Genomic DNA, 16,387 nt, shown 5'->3' with positions numbered 1-16,387 from the left:
CAGCATGATAATGATCCCAAGCACACCGCCAGGGCAACGAAGGAGTGGCTTCATAAGAAACATTTCAAGGTCCTGGAGTGGCCTAGCCAGTCTCCAGATCTAAACCCTATAGAAAACCTTTGGAGGGAGTTGAAAGTTCGTGTTGTCCAGCAACAGCCCCAAAACATCACTGCTGTAGAGGAGATCTGCATGGAGGAATGGGCCAACATACCAGCAACAGTGTGTGCCAAGCTTGTGAAGAATTACAGAAAACGTTTGACCTCTGTCATTGCCAACAAAGGATATATAACAAAGTATTGAGATGAACTTTTGTAATTGACCAAATACTTATTTTCCACCAAATTTTGAAAAAAAATTCTTTCCAAATCAGACAATGTGATTTTCAGGATTTGTTTTCTCATTTTTGTCTGTCATAGTTGAGGTCGACCTATGATGTCAATTACTGGCCTCTCATCTTTTGAAGTGGGAAAACTTGCACAATTGGTGGCTGACTAAATACTTTTTTCCCCACTGTAGCTCCCTTCACTGCCCTAGACCACCAGGGATGCATGACATCACTCCCTTCGCTGCCCTAGACCACCAGGGATGCATGACATCACTCCCTTCTCTGCCCTAGACCACCAGGGATGCATGACATCACTCCCTTCTCTGCCCTAGACCACCAGGGATGCATGACATCACTCCCTTCGCTGCCCCAAACAATGAGGACTACAGACATTGCCCCCTTTGCTGCGTTCGATTACTTGGTATGCAAGTATGCCCTTTTCACTATCCCAGACCACCAAGGATGAAAACTTTAAACTTCAAATCACAGGGGATAAAGACATGACCCTCTTTTATGCTCCAAGCCACCGGGGATGCAGACAATAACCCCTTCACTTCCCCCTGACCCAAACGGACTGCAGACCTTACACCCTTTGCTGCCTCAGATTATGATATATGCAGACATGAGTTTTCATCACCCCCCCCCCCCCCATACCACCAGGGATACAGACATTTACTCTCTTTGCTGCCTCAAACCAGAAGGGATGCAGACATAACCTCCTTTCTCTGCCCCAGACCATCAGGGATATAAACATTTCTCCCTTCACTACAAAAGACCATGAGGATTGCAGACATTACATCTTTTACCTGCGTCAGATTAATTTCCCTTTTCACCACCACAGACCACCAAGGATACGGAAAATACCCCAGTCTGTGCCCCTGACCATAAAGACCTCAGACATTAAACCCTTAACTGCCTAGATTATGGATATAGAGACATGACCCTTTTCACCACCCCAGCCCACCAGGGATGCCGACATCACCCTCTTCTCTGCCCCAAACCATCAGAGATGCAGACAGTATGTTCCTTCATTACTCTAGGGTAAGCTTTTCCATGACGCGCGTCTGGTAGACACTGTCTCTGTTTTAGATATGCTTCCAAAATAATTTTTTGGCGACTACTAGGTCTTGTGAGTAGAAAATGAACTCACTCCAATTTATGAAATTTTCAAATGCTTTATTAAATATGATATAAACCCCTGTTGTCAAACAGAGCAAGAGCCATGAGCCAACGTTTCAACCGTTTTACCAGTCTTTTTCAAGACAATTCCATCACTAAACACAACAAATCACAATGAATACAGGTGTAACAAATTTCACCTATTACAGAACATCTCTCAAGCTACTGAAAATGTCATAAATTGGAGTGCCGAAGTTCATTTTCTAGTTTGAAGTTATTTCTTCTGAGCACTCGACTAGCCGTGAGCGACCCCTCATTTGATTAATACTAGGTCTTGTGGTCTTCTTGGGACTTTATTCAAAGGGGTCCACTGATTGTTTTATGGGGTGCCATTATTTTCTTTATTACTTTGTCTCCCACCATTCATTTAGTTATACTGTCTTTCATCGGATGTGTCGGCTTTTGCCCGTCAGTAATCCATACGTTGTCCCATGACATCAGCGGGTTCCCATCATGTAATCTTTCCCATGTAAGCTATTCAGTCTAGGAAAAGAGGGCACAATGGGATCTAGCAGGATCTGTTACAAAATGGATCTATCACACTGCACAATATAAAAGGGTTACAGTGTGACCAATGCCGTACATAGAGGTTGAAAATCTGTGCCGGCCGACTCCTAATCCCTGGTGATTGTTTGCCGCCATCCTTTTTGTATCAAACTTTTCTTTGTGAAGGTTCCGTGAGCTTACACCTATGCTTTAAAGGGAATCTCAGGAGGATCGTTCCTCCTGAGACGTCTATATGGGCTGCAGATCATAGGAAGCTGAATAAAATGACACCTTGATATCTGAGATCCGATGTCTTATTCCAGAGAAATCCATATTTTTCTTAGTATGTAATTGCGCTGTTATGATTTATGGGCCGGACATAGATCTCCCTGAGAATCTGCTTTCAGAGCTTATTGTAAATGAAAGGAGCATTACGAGTGTGAGACATGTAATGACTGACAGTCTGCTCTCCTGATATACATGTCTCACACTGGTAACACCTCCTTTCATTTACAATAATCTCTGGAGGCAGATTCTCCTGGAGATCTATGTCCAGCCCATAGATCTTAACATCTCCTTTACATATTAAGAAACGTGGATTTCTCTGGAATAAGGCATCGGATCGCAGATATCCAGGTATCATTTTATTCAGCTTCCTATGACCTGCAGCCCATATAGATGGCTTACGAGGGTTAATCCTACTGATATTCCCTTAAATGAAGATGTATGGTGACTGTCCAATCCAGAATGCTTCATAATCTGATCCTTTTCTTACAGTATTGGAGATTTGAGATGCGTTTTTCAGGTTATATGTTCTCAGAATATCATGAAGTCTTGTAAATTTTCTGCGCTAACTCTGTGTTGTGTTTTTATTATTTTGCAGTTAAAAAGGCCAAACTCCAGGGTCCGCCAGGTAAGACACGTCTCGTATCTGTGTTGTGTATCATGTGATTCTTTGATTCAGTTTATCACTACGACTGTTCACTGATTAAAAATACATCAGAACCCAGAAGGTATGGAGAATTATCACTGACTCGTATGGGAACAATGAGTCTTCTCTTCACATTAATTTAGCTTTACAATTATATAGAAAGACAAATGTCCATCCTTTCCACAGAGGGCAAAACGAAATCCCCACAATGGGGTAAAAGGGAGTACAGTCACCTTTACAATGGAGTTCGCTGTGAGATTTCTGTCCTGTGAAGATCAGCCGACAAAATGGGGAAAGTATTCTCTACATGATGAGCGGACGCTCTTCTTTTAATCCTGTGGTCTTGCAACCAAAAAACTCTTGTGTAAGGTCTGGTACCATACAGGGTCCCTGAACTACCTGCACAGTGCCCTCTTGACAACCAGGGTGGCAAACCCTTTCATCTTAAGTGCTCTGGACCACCAAGGAGGCTGACGTATTCCTGTCTACTGCCCCATACCACCAAGGACGCTGAGGTGTTCCTCTCTACTGCCCGATGCCACCAAGGAGGCTGAGGTATTCCTCTCTACTGCCCGATGCCACCAAGGAGGCTGAGGTATTCCTCTCTACTGCCCGATGCCACCAAAGAGGCTGACGTATTCCTCTCTACTGCCTGATGCCACCAAGGAGGCTGACGTATTCCTCTCTACTGCCCGATGCCACCAAGGAGGCTGACGTATTCCTCTCTACTGCCCGATGCCACCAAGGAGGCTGACGTATTCCTCTCTACTGCCCGATGCCACCAAGGAGGCTGAGGTATTCCTCTCTACTGCCCGATGCCACCAAGGAGGCTGAGGTATTCCTCTCTACTGCCCGATGCCACCAAGGAGGCTGAGGTATTCCTCTCTAGTGCCCGATGCCACCAAGGAGGCTGAGGTATTCCTCTCTAGTGCCCGATGCCACCAAGGAGGCTGAGGTATTCCTCTCTAGTGCCCGATGCCACCAAGGAGGCTGAGGTATTCCTCTCTAGTGCCCGATGCCACCAAGGAGGCTGAGGTATTCCTCTCTAGTGCCCGATGCCACCAAGGAGGCTGAGGTATTCCTCTCTACTGCCCGATGCCACCAAGGAGGCTGAGGTATTCCTCTCTACTGCCCGATGCCACCAAGGAGGCTGAGGTATTCCTCTCTAGTGCCCGATGCCACCAAGGAGGCTGAGGTATTCCTCTCTACTGCCCGATGCCACCAAGGAGGCTGAGGTATTCCTCTCTACTGCCCGATGCCACCAAGGAGGCTGAGGTATTCCTCTCTACTGCCCGATGCCACCAAGGAGGCTGAGGTATTCCTCTCTTTTCCCCCTTCACTTCCCTAGACCACCAGTATTTTGGCACAGGATAGTTTACAGCTCCTTGCTGTGAACAATTAACCAGGATGGTGGCTCTGTTTCCGTGTATCTGGATGTTGGCCATGTGACCTATAATTTGGGCTTTATGTATTTTATGCTGTTGTCGATCTCCCAGCTTAATCAGAACAGGGCCCAGATGCCTACTTGCTCCTTTTAGCGAGAACACTTTAAAAATCACCTACTTGTTTGGCCGACCCATTTGCAAGTGTTTATGGCATCAGTGGTTCTCCTGGGTCTATGGTATACTTTATACAAAAGTGAGACCCCCGAAATTCTGCCCTGAATCTATTAATAAGGACGATTCCCAGTAATGCACCAGTGTACCGCCATCAGAATAACCCGATCTCCCTCTTTCCCCTTCAGTGGTAAAGTAAACCAATTGCTATAGATGAACCAACAATACGGCTAATCATAGAATATATAGTAAATACATTATTATAAAAAAGCAAATCCTGTATCTACAGACTCCACAATAACTACACACATTGCTTTATTCTCGCCTTTCAAGAAATAAATTCTTTACATTTGTTTGGTGACAATGGGAATATTCTTGATCATCCAGAAACTGAAAACCTAAAAAGATCTGATACTAATACAATGAGTTTATTACACTGTAGACCCCAACTGTTCCCGAGAACAGGGCTCTTCGGTGCCGGTGTGAATGGTGCTGTGGTCTCTGCAGCTGCACTCGTCCCTCTTCTGTGATTGTGCACATGCTCGATAGGCACAGTTGTTCGTATCAGAGGGGGTCTCAGGGATGGGACCCCCAGCAATAGGAAAGTTATCACCTATTTAATGGATGGAGGAAGGATGTTGGGTGACTGATATCTCATGACACTCATTGGGGTGACTAATACAAGAGGTCCGAAAAGTCCTTAGTATCCAAGACGTCGGCTTCCAGAAAACCGAGGCTGAGCCTGCGTGCACGGGATAAGAGGCTCTTCACTAGCGTCCTCCTTCCAGTTCTGTAATCCTCTGCCTTATCCTGCCCCCTCATTGCTGTTAACCCTGTCCATGACCGTTGCACTTTAATTACATGTGGAGGTGGACAACACAGGTAGCAGTGGAGTTGATTTAGCAGGTGCCATGTGTTCTTATTGGTCACATTCTTGATGTTCTTTTCTTTGTTTTTTGCCCCCCCCCCCACACTTACAACAATCCCTGTTGTAGCATAAAGACATCATCGGGAGTTTCCACAAGTTTGAAGGCCATACTATAGAGTTTCTGTTAAGAGACAAATTCCTCTTAGGAATTCCAATGTTTGAAGCCCCCTCTCGCATGATGCAAACCCATAGAACAGAACATTAGAGTTGGAACCCGACAGATTGTGACTCTTGATTGCCGAGCTCTGGCACCCTTGTCCTCGACATCACCACTGCCCCATAGCTGAGCCTGACAACCCGATTGACCACTATTAGGGCCAGCCATGCCCATCTGAATCCTCAGATATTTGTTGAGCATCGGGACCAGCCTTCTGATTGTCTGGGCAGATGGAAAGGCGCCAGCCCCTCAGCTTGTGTCCCAGCACTGATGAGCCTCCCTTTATACTTGTTTTATTTCCATTGGCCATGAACCACTGATGATAGGCATAAGGAGACTTGCTGATTCCACCACCAAAAATGTAGGTCTTCCCTCAGTGTCCTACTTCTTGTCCTCCCTCACATCCCATCTGTCCTCCTTTCCTGCTTACTAGAAGTGTACGCCATTGATCCTGTGTCACTTTTTCCAAACCCCATTTTTCTGTTTCATATCTCCAAGCTCGTAAGTTCTCCCACAAAATATCCAAGACACTGTTAACGTTCCTTTATTTACCCAGTGCATAGCCCTTGGAATGCTGAGTTTTCCCACCAGCACTGTCTCCTTTGGACCTTCTGCATGGTGGTTCCCAGCTCAGGTCTCGTCTTCCAATTCTGCACAGCTTGGCGCCTTCTTTGGTATTCCCAGCTGCTTCATATAAAGCTTCTTCTTATTGATGACCAGTAGACGCATGAATGGCCGACCACCCTGCAAACAACCTTAGACCTCCTTTACCTCCTAAACACAAACCCCACACGCCCCGGACTTCTGATCGCCCAGGTGCATTGGGGATGCCAATTACTACCCCCCATAGGGTTCAGCCTTTTGAGATCCCAGTGCTCCTAAACCATTCCTTTCCGGCTGGAGGCAATGAATGACTATTGATTCCTGGGGCGGCCTGTGGTCCTCCAGACTGTGCTTGTATCTGGCTCATCCTGATTATGATCCTCCCCTATAATTGTGGGGGAAGTGACGGCTTTCATGGCTGCTGTTTAGTTGCAACCATTGAATTACTTAAATGGTCTTCGCACTTTCCGACAACTTGAGCTTTTCTCTCATTAAATAATGTGATAATCAGACAATCTGCAAATCACTTTATATGAAATGTGGGTTTACCCCAAAATCACTTGACCGTGCCGGCCTCTGTGATTCTAGTTATAATCTGCTGTCCACTGCCTGTTATGTGTAATAATGCTCAATCAGCGGCTGATTACTGGAAGTGGGGGCGTGGCTTGTCTTTGCAGGAAGTGGGGGTGTGGCTTGTCTTTGCAGGAAGTGGGGGCGTGGCTTGTCTTTGCGGGAAGTGGGGGCGTGGCTTGTCTTTGCAGGAAGTGGGGGCGTGGCTTGTGTCTACAGGAAGTGGGGGCGGGGCTTTGTCTACAGGAAGAGGGGGCGGGGCTTTGTGTCTACAGGAAGAGGGGGCAGGGCTTTGTGTCTACAGGAAGAGGGAAGTGTTTTTTTTTTTTTTTTTTTGGGTCAGTGCAGGAAGTTGTTTGTGTTTTTTGTTTTTCTTTTTAGCACCTTTTAAGAAGGCATCTTTGTCTCTCTGCTACAGATCCCCTGCTTGTCAAATGCACATAGGCATAACAGAGGTGGGCTTTCAGTTCAGGGCAAGCAAGCCATTGGATGAAGGCAGGGGTAATGCATAGTGAGGAGTAACAGAAGGGACGTTTCGGCACCTTTAGTGCTGGCAAATTGATGCAAAGAAACCATCAACTCAAAAATAATGGATGGCAAGTTGCAGAGCATGAGAATCGGGACACTTTCTGCACGTCTTTGACTGACTGGTTGTTGCACCAAAAGTAGTTTTAACTTATTGTGGTTGAGGGATACAAGACCATGCTTTCCTACCGGTTTTGTGTGAAAGGACAGGTGCGCTGTAACCCTTGGGCTCTGTATGAAGAGAGAAGTGCATTGGAGATGGTCACTCTGCCAGCATTTATTAGTTGACTATAATTTTGGCTGACGTCCTGGGACACGAGAGCCAGAACTTGTTTCCTTCCTTCCTCCCCTCTAAGGAACGGCTGTGGGCTCTGCCCTGTAATAACTGGGCAGCCGCACCCCAATACCGGACCCTGAGCCGCTGATATAAAGGCAGTCCGGTGCCGGGTCATCTGAAGGCCCGCAGTGCTCAGTCCTGGCCATTACTGGCTGACATTACTCCTACGCTCCTAAATAATCACTTTCCACACCCGCAATAACTGCCAAGCTGTTTCTCGGCCATAAATCTGCCTTATTCTTGGCACCCGTATTGACAGGGTATTTAATTATACATGCAGGAAAAAGTGTGAAATGCTGAGCGTGACAGTGACATACCTCCCAGCGTTCATTTACAGGTAGTGGATTGTTAATTGAATCGAGGGCTCCACTCACTATGAAAACAAGGGGCGGATGGCGTGCAATTAGGAAATCCTCTACCCTGATCTACCGTCACTGTAGCCATCTAGCACCAGCCTTTAAGGAATTGTCCTTCTAGTTTTGGGGTCCCTATCCTGCTGCTTTCCAGCTGCTGCAAAACAATGTCAAGGCATACATGGAGTCCTAATTTTGCAGTAGCTGGAAAGCTACAGGGTAAAAGTGACGTTAATTTTTTTTCCTCCCCAGAACTTATCAATGATCTGCTTCATTTTGATCCTCTGCTGTACAATAGGTCATGAAATCTGACTCGTATGTCACTCCCCACAAAGAGAAACGTTCCCCCTTAAACCCCAGTCAGAGGCCTCTCATACAGCCAAATTGAATCTCTTACTTTGCACTGATGAGGGGCAACACCCTGAAACATGTGTCTGATTTGACTTTTATCCTAAGGGATGAGATTGACTTTTAGGATTGTTTCTTCCAGTAGGTGGCTCTACAGTTTTGGCCCTTTTTTTTTTTTTTTTTTTTTTCTCTAAAGAGGCCGTTTGCTTTTGAGAGGACTGGAGATCTGTCTCTATACATGTCTGAGAGTCACATCAAGGACCTACGAGGAATACATATGGAAACAGACTTCTGGTCCACTCTGGTACAGGAATATTGGAATATTCGTATTCCCAAGGAATGGCTCTGTAGAATCTTATAACTTTTTCTAATCGTTCCTCTGTTGTTCCTCCTGGCAACTGTGTGCACACCACACCACACACCAACAGGGTGTGGGTATGACCAGTTGCCAGGAGGTTGTGCCGACAGACCCTCAATCAGTGCTGATGGTGTCAGGCTGACCAGATTGGTAACACCCAAGTGAGGCAGGCTCGCTATGTGTCCCGTACTGTCCTTTTAGGAGATGGGAATGTGTCATCAGAATGATCTGTTGCTTAAATTGGGTCGTTATGTTAATTGTATTTTTTTTTTATTTTTTTTTATATTGTATCTTTAATATTTCGATAAAAAAAGACACTATGCTTAATATTAGACTCCAGCCTCCTTTTTGGCACTTGGACATTAGGAGCAATAGGATGACTCAGACCCAAAATGAATTGTATTGAAATATGTAATGAGCCTGTCCTAATGAGGAGAGAAAAGTTCATTGTACAGGAGGGGGAGGAGGTGAGCTGTGACATCACCTATTAAAAATGAAGAATACTGTTATCTATTATAGAGTTGTTACCCTGCAGTTTCGTTATCTGTACAGAACAGGAAGAATGAGTCTAAAATTGGGCCTGGTGGCCGGTGGTACAATTAAAATGTGACTGTCATTTCAGGACAACTTGCAGCCTCTAGATCCTCCTCCCTCTACATAGAACTTGTTGAGCACCAACTGTCATCTATCTCAGTAATGTAACTCCTCCCCTCTCCATAGAACTTTATGAGCACCAACTATCCTCTATCTCAGTAATCTAACGATCTGTCTTCACTGAATACAGATTTTACCTGTGAATTTAGAAAAAAAGCCAATTTCTCTAATAAGATATATATTACAAAGTGTCTTATTTTCTTGTGTATTATTGATTTGTGGGCAAAAATAAAATAACGGTTATTGTTTAAGATAAAAACTTGATTTTAAACAATAGGTCTTAATTTTTTTTAAACATAAAGTGATTTGTCGCTCCCATCGTTCATATTCCATCACTTTTTAGCTCTAAGGAATTGGCTTATCGATATTATTCATCCTTTTTTTTTTTTATTATTATTTTTAGTTGACATTTTGGGGCTTTGGAACAAATTATTAGTTTTCTGTAGATAAGGTAAGAGAAATTGCTAGCTCTCTGTTACTTCAGTTAAAAACTCTGTACTTTTAATAATCCTTATAAAACATGAAAAAAAATCTCAAGTGCATGTAAAGCAGCTGACGCGTTTCGGACAATGCATGTCCTTACCCATAGCTACTACTAAGGATGTTTGTTATCCGACATGCATCAGAGGTTTTACATGAATTTGTAATTTTTTTCTCCATGCTGCATGAGGATTAATAAAGGACCGTTTACAACCGAGGACTGGCATTTTCTTTCATCTTCGATTTCTACCTGTCCTCGAGCAGCTGAGCACTTGGGGATGAGTAATGGCTGGTGTGGGGGGGCTGTTTTAGAGACGTATTTTCACTGATATTTTTAGCTTTCTGTAGACTAAGGTCTCAAGTTAATGTCGTCCTCCTGGAACGAGTTAAAATGGTATCTTGATAAATAACTGTACTGTGCATTGTCAGCTGCCAGAGGGGGAAGGAGACTGATTATGTCCTCAGCTGCACAGATTAGAAGCGGGGCAAAAGCAAAAAAAAATAACAAATTGTACTTTTTTTTGTGCTAGAAATGCTGTTTTACACGTTGAGCCTACCTCCTGTTATAACCTAGTGTCCTTTTTTCTTGTTTCTTATAGATAAATTTAACACTTATGTAACATTAAAAGTCCAAAATGTGAAGAGCACAACGGTGACAGTGAGGGGAGACCAGCCCTGCTGGGAGCAAGACTTCATGTTGTAAGTGGTATTGTCCTATGTGGTCAATTTCTACAGGGAAAGAAAAGACTCTTCCAGAGCTGCACTCCTAATTTTGCAGGGTTTTCACCCTTTTATTTTAAAGGTCTTCCTTATTCCACTTCAGTGCCCTGTAGGACATGTGTTCTCCGCGAGCACTAGGTGGCATGTCTTGTGCAGCTAGTGAGCCGGCAGGGGGCAGATATGAGATCTTACAACATGATAGCTAACAGGAAGGCAGCAGAATTATGATTGCTGCTCTGTGTATGTCTGCACGGCTGAACGGATGATCCGAGCCACTGTTGGCGTCAATGATAAGCCAATGATGGGACGTTTCTCTGCTGGGTGTTCCTGATTGCTAAATGGATCATTCTGCAGGAAAAGCATTACATTGGAGTCTCTGCATGTAATGCCTGATACATGGAGTAGATCGGTCCTTAGAGCTGGCGCGACTCTATAGTCCACGTCACCGCCTCGCATGCTCATGCTGTATAACTTGAGTCACTGACTAAGCACACTAGCCATATTTACCATGACGTCACCTGGGATCACACCAGCATTATAAACATTGGCAGCCGCCCTGAGTGACTTCATAGGTAAATATGGACTTTTCGGCTTATCTTCAGCAATGAATTATAATGGGAGACTTCTACCGGTCCAGGCACATTTATAATGTATGGTATATGAAGTGGGATGTCCATCCTTTAAAGTTTTTTACATATAGAAGTAGTGGCATGGCTGTATAAGCCTTTTTCTGCTAATAAAAAGGATTCCTTATTTTTAGAGATCAGATGTACCAGTCATGAGAAATCGAGTGTAGAAGTTATATGTAAATAAGGCAGGGGGTGTGTCAGTGCACCAGGAAGAAGCAGTCATAGTGTACTGACACGCCCCCCAGTGTACTGACACGCCCCCCAGTGTACTGACACGCCCCCCAGTGTACTGACACGCCCCCCAGTGTACTGACACGCTCCCCAGTGTACTGACACGCCCCCCAGTGTGCTTCTTGCCTGTTTTGATTTCTATTCTGGATTTCTCATGACTGGCACATCGAATCTCTACAAATAAGATATCATTTTTATCGGGGGACAAGCACCTATACAGTCATGCCACTTTCATATGTAAAAAATTGTGCTGAAAATTCCCCTTTAAGATGTCAAAAACCTTGTACATCATGTGACACACAGAAAGCATTTCTACTACTTCTCCCACTAATAATAATATCCTTACTACCAGCCTTCCACATCCCTACTGTTAGGTGCTTTATCCCACATTTACTGATGTGGGGTACAATAAAAACGTAGGGGGAAATTAATTTAAGCAATTAATGAATTAGAGCATTTTACAAGTACCGTGCGCCTCAGTTAAAAATGTCAACGACTGGAGCAGCTTTCTGGTGTACGTTGTGCATTAACAAAAGTGGTTTAATTTTTCATGAATTTGATCGGTTAACATAGCCACGCCCCATCCAGCTCATGCTCCACCCATTTTAGTTGTGCTGAAAATGCCAAACTTCGCTAAATTTTTGCAGAACTTCTAAGTGGCGCAAAAATGTTACAAAGTTTTTTTTTAAAGTGTTTTACGCTAGAAAATAACATTTTTGAAGGGTAATTTTTCTGATTGCTAGACAGTTACTATTATAAAGAGGGAAACACCAGGTAATGCATTCTGGGCAGATCTCCTATATAAGAAGTGGTATGAGATGGTGCAGTCTTGGTAAATGCCGGTCTTTATATTCTTTTAGGTTATGCTTTGCCATCTAGTGGTCAACTGTTTAAAACTGCAAGAATAAATGAAGAAAGTTTTTTTTCTCTTTTTTTTCCTGTAAATTGTACATATAAAACGTCAAAGTAAAGTTACACGAGTTAAAGCTGTACTTTATAATATTTAACATGCAGGGCGAGCGTAACAGGTTTACTAATGTCTATAGGCAGTTTAGTTAATAATTTCCAGGTAGGATGTAAAGACTTGATCAAATATTGTTCTGGAGGTTACTTTAAATCATCTCTTCTTCCTCTCTTCTGGCACAATATACATGTTATTGAGGTGTAACTACAATGAGAAAACCGCGTGCTGTCGCACCAGTTTCAAGAGTAGGAAGATGCACAATAATTAACATAATTTTAAAATGAATATTTTATTTAAAAATAATTTAAAATACATTAAAAATAAAATTCAGGTACTTTCAAATTACATCCACCACCAGCCCCAGGCTGATCAATTATAATTTTAATATATATATTTATTTATATTCCATCAGTTGCTATTGTAATATATATTACACCTGTCCCCATATCAAAAGGTGCAAGTAGGCTTCAAAGTGCAAAATGCAAAATTTTCCAGTGCAAATGGCGTTTTTAAATACCACTTTTATGCCCCTATATACAAATGACTATTAATTAATGGTTCCATATGTGGATAAGTGTTAATGCTGAACTCCTTTTCAACATAAAGGATTAATCAATGATTTTATAGTGACACTGGGGTCTTTACTTAGTATTTCCTACATAAACATCTATATGGGTACGAATATAAAGGTGTACTTACAAGTGTATAATATCAGAGAGTGGGTGGTGGTGCTGGTCTTTACCCCGACGCCGCTGTTTCGCCTTGGGCTTCTTCCAAAAGGCGTCGTCGGGGTAAATATGTTGATTGGGAAGCAATAATTTTGGACCGTATTGGAGTGCATGTTATTGAGGTGGTTGTTATTATACATTTTTACTATTAAAGCGGTTGTCCTCCACCCAACAACTCCTTCATAATGGCCCTGCGTAAATTATTAAAAATCAACACTTCTCTCCCAGGTTGGTGTCGCTCTTCTGCTCTCTGACCTGTTTTTCCCACCTGTCTACTAACCTAAATTATGGCACGTGACTGCCGCAGCCAATTGGTGGTCACTGATCGGCTGCAGCCTTCATAATTCTGTCCAAACGGGTGTACAGTATTTGTTCTCAGACCTGTGTCGTCCAAGCGAAAGAGAGAAGTGGCACCGGTCTAGGAGGTAAGTATAGATTTTTGTTAAAGGGGTTGTCCGGGCATGGGGCTCAAGTCTTCAGTCACTCGATCTGACTGCAGACTCGTGAATCCTCACAATAAGCGCTGTCAGGATTCTCCAGTGCCGCCAGCGCGCGTGTGACCGCATGTATGCAATTTGCATACGTGCTGTCACGTGTCGACTAGACATGAGCTGTCTCGTTCAGTACAAGTGAATTGAACAATACCGAATACGTCTAGTCAGAATGTGTCTGCAAGTATGCAAATCACATACTTGCGGTCACTTGCCCGTCGCTCATCGGAGAATCCTGACTGCTCGCTTTGTGCGCTCTGTGAGGAGTCACAAGTCTGCAACCACCTAGTGACTGCAGACTTGAGCCCCAAGCTGCTATTATTGTTTTCACTACTGGTTTGACTGTTTATAATTATTGTTGTTCCGCTTACTACTATTATACTATTACTAAAATTGCTATTTTTTCTTATTACTAATATTACTATTTTTACTACTTGTTTTACTATTATTGCTATTACTACTGTCAACCTGACACTTGTTTCTCTTACAAGTGAAGGAGTGAAACGATTTCTGTTTTGTAAGACGGGGGATGAAAGGGCAATGAATGTATGTACAGTATGTATAAGTGCAGAATCCTTTAATCTGGCCATCTGTGCCGAGGAAGGTCATGACGGCAGTAGTACTGAGCCGCTTCTCTTCCGCTGCACTCTTGGTTTGGACACACTGCAGCCGTCTGTCCTGGTAATTGCCACGTAACAACCTCAGCATTGAGTGTAGCTCCAGAATTTACATATGTGGTCTCAACTACTGTATGTATGTGTGTGTGTCAGTGTCATGGCCGAAAGCGTTGGCACCCTTGAAATTGTTCCAGAAGATGAAATATTTCTCCCAGAAAATTATTGCAGTTACACATGTTTAGTTATGCATGTGTTTATTTAATTTGTGTGTATTGGAACAACACAAAAAAACAGGCAAAGTGGGCATAATTTCACACAAAACCCCAAAAATGGGCCAGACAAAATTGTTGGCACTTTTCCAAAATTATGGGTAAACAACTTTGTTTCAAGCATGTGGTGGTCGTTCAAACTCACCTGTGGCAAGCAATGGGTGTGGGCAATATGAAAATCACACCTGAAACCAGATAAAACGGGAAGAAGTTAACTCAATCTTTGCATTGTGTGTCTGTGCGCGCAACACTAAGCATGGAGAACAGAAGAAGAAGAGAACGGTCTGAGGACTTGAAAACCAGTTTACATCTTCGGAGATCTTGATGTTACTTTGTCCACGATATGCAACATAATTGTAGCATCGGCGTCTCTGCCTCCTGCTTCCTGTCAGTTCTGCCCGCCAGCCTGTCTACAGTTGTGCCCGCCAGCCTGCTTACCTGGAGCACCTGTCTGTAACCTGTCGTGCCCACCCACCAGTCTACCCAGAGCACCTGCCAGTTACCTGCCGTGCTCGCCTACCCGGAGCACCCGTCTGGCTATCTGCCAAACTAGTCTGCTTGTCTACCCGGTCCACCCGTCAGCCTTCCTGCCATGCTCATCCGCTGTACCGGTCAGTTCCTGCCATCTGACCCGTGGAAGTCACCTGCTCTCACACAAGGTCGGTCCCAGAGTGGCACCTGGTCCACCTGCCCGGTTCCTCCCTGGTTCACGGAGTCGACTAAGCCGCCGTGTGACCTTGGTCGGGCCAAGTAGGCACTTAGTCACCTCCCTCTGGTCCCTCCTTGCACCGAATCACAGAGGTTCCACCACCCGGACTCGTAACAATAATCAAGTAGTTACATCCCATGGCACTGTAGCTAATCTTCCTGGACGTGGACGGCATAGAAAAATTGATGAAAGGTTGCAACACAGGCTAGCCGGATGGTGGATAAGCAGCCCCAAGCAAGTTCCAAGGCTCAGGGTGCATCAGTGTCAGCGCAAACTACCCGTCAATATTTGACTGAAATGAAACGCTATGGCGGGAGACCCAGGAAGACCCCACTGCTGACAGACATAAAAAAGCTAGACTGCAGTTTTCCAAAATGTACTTGAGTAAGCTAAAATCCTTCTGGGAAAGCATCTTGTGGATAGATGAGACCAAGATGGAGCTTTTTGTTAAAGCACGTCATTCTACTGTTTACCGAAAGCGGAATGAGGCCTACAAGGAAACACCGTACCTAAAGTCAAATATGGTGGAGATTCAAAGATGTTTGGAGTTGTTTTGCTGCCTCTAGCACTGGGTGCCTTGACTGTGTGTAAGGCATCATGAAATCTGAAGATTGCCAAAGGATTTTGGGTCGCAATGTAGTGCGCAGTGTCAGAAAGCTGGGTTTGCGTCCTTAGGTCATGGGTCTTCCAGCAGGACAATGACCTCAAACATACTTCAAGAAGCCCCTAGAAATGGATGGAAACAAAACGCTGGAGACTTCTGAAGTGGCAGCAATGAGTCCGGATCTAAATCCAGTTGATCACCTGTGGAGAGATCTTAAAATTGCTGTTGGGAGAAGGCGCCTTCAAATATGAGACACCTGGAGCAGTTTGCAAAAGAAGAGTGGCCCAAAATTCCAGTTGAGAGGTGTAAGAAGCTTGTTGATGGTTATAGGAAGTGAGTGATTGTTATTTATTCCAAAGGTTGTGCAACCAAATATTAAGTTGAGGGCGCCAACAATTGTGTCCGGAACATTTTTGGGGTTTCGTGTTAAATTCTGTCCAATTTGCCTTTTTTTTGTGGTGTTCCAATACACACGAAGGAAATAAACATGTGTATAACAAAGCAACTTGTGTAACTGCAATAATTTTAATGAGAGATTATACATTCTCTCTTTCTCTCTCTTTATTTCTCTCTCTTTATTTCTCTCTTTCTTTCTCTCTCTTTCTTTCTCTCTCTTTCTTTCTCTCTCTTTCTTT

General features: G+C 43.9%; 1 protein-coding gene across 7 annotated transcripts in view; it reads left to right on the top strand.

Annotated features, from left to right (window-relative positions):
• Positions 1–16,387, top strand: part of UNC13B (unc-13 homolog B) — a 330,375-nt gene that overhangs the window by 40,580 nt on the left and 273,408 nt on the right. For all 7 annotated transcript variants that reach the window (XM_073680363.1, XM_073680367.1, XM_073680366.1 and 4 more), the window contains exons 3-4: positions 2,874–2,903; positions 10,390–10,489. In XM_073680363.1, the coding sequence (XP_073536464.1) occupies positions 2,874–2,903; positions 10,390–10,489 (130 nt within the window). The remainder of the gene's footprint in view (positions 1–2,873; positions 2,904–10,389; positions 10,490–16,387) is intronic.

Source organism: Phyllobates terribilis, unplaced genomic scaffold, assembly GCF_046119375.1.
Source record: "Phyllobates terribilis strain yellow unplaced genomic scaffold, ASM4611937v1 Scaffold_1__5_contigs__length_1240528914, whole genome shotgun sequence".
Classification (NCBI taxonomy): Eukaryota; Metazoa; Chordata; class Amphibia; order Anura; family Dendrobatidae; genus Phyllobates; species Phyllobates terribilis.
This window is presented reverse-complemented; position numbering and strand designations above follow the sequence as displayed.